We start from the raw sequence: 4,770 nt of genomic DNA on the forward strand, positions 1-4,770 counted from the left end.
CTCCTCTCCAACCATTCCCTCTCTTGGCTGTAGTCTTCTTCTGAAGTCATCTTCGTCTTCCAGATTTGCTTGGTTGGTGGTCGGTTGCAGGGCGAAGGGATGGGGATGGGGAGGCCGAGCGGAGCTTGGTCGACCCCGTGGTTGGTGGTGGTTCTTGTGCATTGGCTCCTCTGCGCCACCGAGAGGAGGCGAGGGGCGGTGGTGGAGGCCTCCCATGTGGAGTTTGCATCCCTCCAATCTGTTCCTGCCTCCGTCGTCGACAACAGGCTGAGGACTGGGTATCACTTCCAGCCCCCGAGGAACTGGATCAACGGTACGTTCCTCTCCTCCACCTCCTCCTCCTCCTCTTTGATGCCCGGAGGCATGCTCTGCCGGCGGCGCATGTTAGCCGGGGGCCTTGTTCGGGGCTACAGTGCGCCTGTGGGTCCCGCCGGAGCTGGATCCGCCGGGTAACCCGTGTTGGTATTATTTTGGGGTTAACTTCCCCACGTAATCGAGTGTTACGCGATTCGTTAGACTGCTAAGATTTCTTCTCTACCGTTTAAGCATCTAATTAACGTCTTTTTAACGGTGGATTAAGCAAAGAGGAATCCGAGACCACCACGTAAAAGAAGCCGATCCCCCCTTGTTTTACGCCGCCCTTTTCTGCAGCTCCACAGTATCTTGCATTGTTATGTAATGGATAATGCCCTTGACATTGTCAATGAACAGCTGCTAGAATTTACACCTTGCTATTGGTCAGATTTGTTTCAATCGAATGCCAACACTGATGTGGTTTTTTGTGTCGTTGTCATCTTCTCCATGGACGTGCCCAAATGGGATCATCATCCAATGCACCAGATCCAAATGGTATCATCCTCTTCCTCTGAACCTTTCTTGGTCACATATGGATTCGTGAAGCTAATGGACGAGCAACCAAACCAGGACCCATGTACTTCAATGGCGTCTACCACCTCTTCTACCAGTACAACCCCAATGGCTCCGTGTGGGGTAACATCGTGTGGGCCCACTCGGTGTCGACCGACCTCGTCAACTGGATAGCACTCGACCCGGCCATCCGCCCCAGCAAGCCATTCGACATCAACGGATGCTGGTCCGGCTCCGCCACCGTCCTCCCCGGCAACAGGCCTGCGATCTTCTACACCGGCATCGACCCCCAGCAGAGACAACTGCAGAACGTTGCGTACCCCAAGGATCTGTCCGACCCTTACCTCCGCGAGTGGGTCAAGCCCGACTACAACCCGGTGATCGCCCCTGGCGACGGCATCAACGCCAGCGCGTTCCGCGACCCGACTACGGCGTGGCGCGGTCCCGGCACGCACTGGAAGCTCGTGGTGGGGAGCAAGTGGAACCGGAGGGGGAAGGCCATTCTGTACCGGAGCAGGGATTTCGTGCACTGGGTCAAGGCCAAGCACCCGCTGCACACGGTCAAGGATACCGGCATGTGGGAGTGCCCGGACTTCTACCCGGTGGCGGTGAAGGGGAGGCGAGGGCTGGACACGTCCGCGTACGGCGACGGCGTGAAGCATGTGTTGAAGGTCAGCTTGGACCTGCGAAAGTACGAGTACTACACGCTGGGGAAATACTACCACTACCAAGACAAGTACGTGCCGGACAACACGTCGGCGGACGATCACACTGGTTTGAGGTATGACTATGGGAACTTCTACGCCTCCAAGACGTTCTTCGATCCGAAGAAGCAGCGAAGGATCTTGTGGGGGTGGGCGAAAGAGTCGGACGCCGAGGACGTCGACGTAGCTAAGGGCTGGGCTGGAATCCAGGTCGGTCTCGTAGCTGCAGCAGTGTTCATGACACATGATTTCCACAGACTTCGATCGACTGGATCTTCGCTTTGTGTTTGATGAATTTGTCGTAGGCTATTCCGAGAACCATTTGGCTGGATAGCAGCGGTCGACAACTTATCCAGTGGCCAATCGAAGAGCTCGAATCCCTCAGAGGCAAACACGTTGTTGTCGAGCACAAGAAAGTCTCGGGTGGCAACTCCTTTGAAGTGGAAGGAATAAACTCCTCGCAAGTACGTTTAATTAATTATGTTTGATAGACTTAATTCTTTTCTTGAGTTGTTCTTCGCTTTTCTGTCAATCCAAACAGGTACAGACTTTTCCGCCGAGTGAAAGCTGAAGAATTGTGTTCTTTTGGACTCTACTGGCTTTCTTGTTCCACTCTTCTTCATCGAGTGATGTGTTCTTTTACGGTGCAGGCGGATGTGGAGGTAGCATTCGAAGTCTCAGGCTTGGAAAAAGCTGAGGCCTTTGATCCGTCCTGGGCGACTGATGCCGAAGCACTCTGTGGCCAGAAGAGGGCGGACGTCAAAGGTGGGGTTGGGCCATTCGGCCTCCTGGTATTGGCTTCAGCCAAGATGGAAGAGAAGACTGCTGTCTTCTTCAGGATCTTCAAAGCTGAACACAAGCATGTGGTCCTCATGTGCCATGATCCTTCCAGGTCGGCCATCCTTCTCCGATCTTCCATCTACCACTTTACCAGTTCATCCACACGTAGTCACCACTGTGGTCCAGATGTCGATCTCTGATGCACCAATAAGATTCTCTTCCTATCAAGTTTGGATCATCGACTAATTGCCGATGCAAAACCGGTTTCCATCAGTAACCATTTCTTCATCTCTGTTGCTCTAACAGGTCCTCCATGAGGCCAAATCTATACAGGCCGACCTTTGCGGGCTATGTCGATGTGGATATAGCTAAAACTGGCAAGATCTCTTTGAGGAGCTTGGTATGTTGATGAATCTTTAGCCTTCTGTCCTTCCTTTTCTTTTAGCTTGTTGGATTAGCTGAAGCATGTTCTGCTCTGTGCTCGCGGTGCCATGCAGATCGATCACTCTGTAGTGGAGAGCTTTGGGGCCGAAGGCAAGACATGCATTACATCCAGAGTTTATCCCAGCTTAGCCATCGGAAAAGATGCTCATCTCTTCGTGTTCAACAATGGATCAGCGGACGTCAAAGTCTCTGAGCTGAAGGCATGGGAGATTAGGAGACCTCTCATGAATGGATCATAGGAAGGCATTCATGGAAATCTCAGCTTACAATAAATTCCGATGTTCAATTTCCGCTGCAGTAATGGTCGAAATCTAGTTGAGTAGGAGAATGATATGTACTTTGTCGAACTGTCTACGCTCCTTTTGAGCTGATTGAATCTGTAACTTATTATATTACTGTGCTAAGCATTATATACGCAGTGCTGATCCAATTCTAAACAATATACTGCCTCAAAAAGTTCCTACATCAGATCTGCATTCCAACACCTTGTCACTGCATCATCTTCCTACTGAGCTCCAGTGCATTACAGCATTGAGTCTGGCCATGCCAAGCATGCAGGCCTAACCTGTTGCAGAACTGACAGAAAAGTGGCATCTTTACACTCCCAGTTGAGTTGTCATCATACGAGGATGGTCAGCTTTGAGCTAATGGGTAACATCACAGCTGCTGAGCTAGTCAAAAAGATAAATGCAGGTGGAAGTCATACCTACGACTCCACTCCATTGCCAAGAAATTTCCTTGAAGAGAAATCTGCTTTGGGTTCAAAGCAAGCATATCTCATCTGAGAATTTGGTGACAATGATCACATGGAGTGTTGGGTGGCTGGAGAAGATTGGCAGTGGAAAAAAAAAGACTTGGAAAGTATAGTAGAAAGCAGCCGACTTGCTCCACTATCTAAGATCATCAAATTTAGCAGAGCCACTTGGTTTCATCTTCTTTGTGTCAGAATTAGCAGCTAAGGAGAACTGTGAAGTGTTTGCTTAAATGCCACCATGAGCTTGCAGGTCAAATACCACAACTTTTGGTCAGCCCCTCTTGTTTGGAACAAAGAAGAAGGCACTTCAGCTGTTAATTCAGTATTAAGTGTCCATTGTGAAGCTCCATATGTTTGCAACCTGCTCAAAGCAACCTAAGACTGACCTGATGAGCCATTTATATCAAGTTTATACTAATCTTGTTATAATTTTTCATGATAAATGAATTAATTGGAATCACAACCCTTGAATACATTCTATCACAAACCATTTCGACTGCTGGGCCTCAATGTCAGTTTAGAACAACACCATACCATCACTAAAACATCACTGAATAGGGATTACAGAGATTTACATGTGAATGACCAATGTCATCACAGAAACAGCCTCCATGAGAATGGAAACAAGTGAAACCTTGGCAGTGTAATACCACCATGGTACCTATAACCAAGCTCATAAAAATCTACACTGTTACAGCCTCTAGATTAAAAGTTATAACAGCAGGTTGTCAACTAAATTTAAAGCCCTGACTGCAAGAAACATAGATTGCTGTCGCATCCTCTGTCATATGAGATGATCTTTGGAGTGAATCAAATTAGACATGCAGACAGAAGGAATAGTGCAAAAAGCTGCAGAAGATAGCAGATTGATAACCACAAGTGTAGCTCAGAGCAATGTGTGAAACACCATCTTTGATCAACACAAGCTCCCAGTATTATGGCTAAACAGGCTTGAAATTTTGATGCTCATAGACTAACTACAGAATGCAATATTTCCATGGAACCGAGTACACAAAGAACGAGACTGCCAACGAGCACAACTCAGTCCAGCAAAATATAGCTTTTATTTTTTAATAAAAAGAATACAATTAGCAGGAAATTAAAATTATATGTATGTATATATATTATTAATATCGAAATTGATCGTTGATCCACGTCAGAATGTCCATCCGATTGATCCTTTTTTTTTTTGGAATCTAACTAAGTTTTATAGATGAATTT

General features: G+C 47.7%; 1 protein-coding gene across 1 annotated transcript; it reads left to right on the forward strand.

Moving 5' to 3' along the window:
• Positions 1-3,235, forward strand: LOC135595750 (beta-fructofuranosidase, insoluble isoenzyme 3-like). Its single transcript, XM_065087064.1, has 7 exons — positions 1-313; positions 841-849; positions 925-1,781; positions 1,877-2,035; positions 2,222-2,463; positions 2,658-2,751; positions 2,849-3,235. The coding sequence occupies exons 1-7, from the start codon at positions 100-102 to the stop codon at positions 3,032-3,034; spliced, it is 1,761 nt and encodes a 586-aa protein (XP_064943136.1). The 5' UTR covers positions 1-99; the 3' UTR covers positions 3,035-3,235.
• Positions 3,236-4,770: the final 1,535 nt, after the last annotated feature.

Source organism: Musa acuminata, chromosome BXJ1-10 (genome assembly GCF_036884655.1).
Source record: "Musa acuminata AAA Group cultivar baxijiao chromosome BXJ1-10, Cavendish_Baxijiao_AAA, whole genome shotgun sequence".
NCBI lineage: Eukaryota > Viridiplantae > Streptophyta > Magnoliopsida > Zingiberales > Musaceae > Musa > Musa acuminata.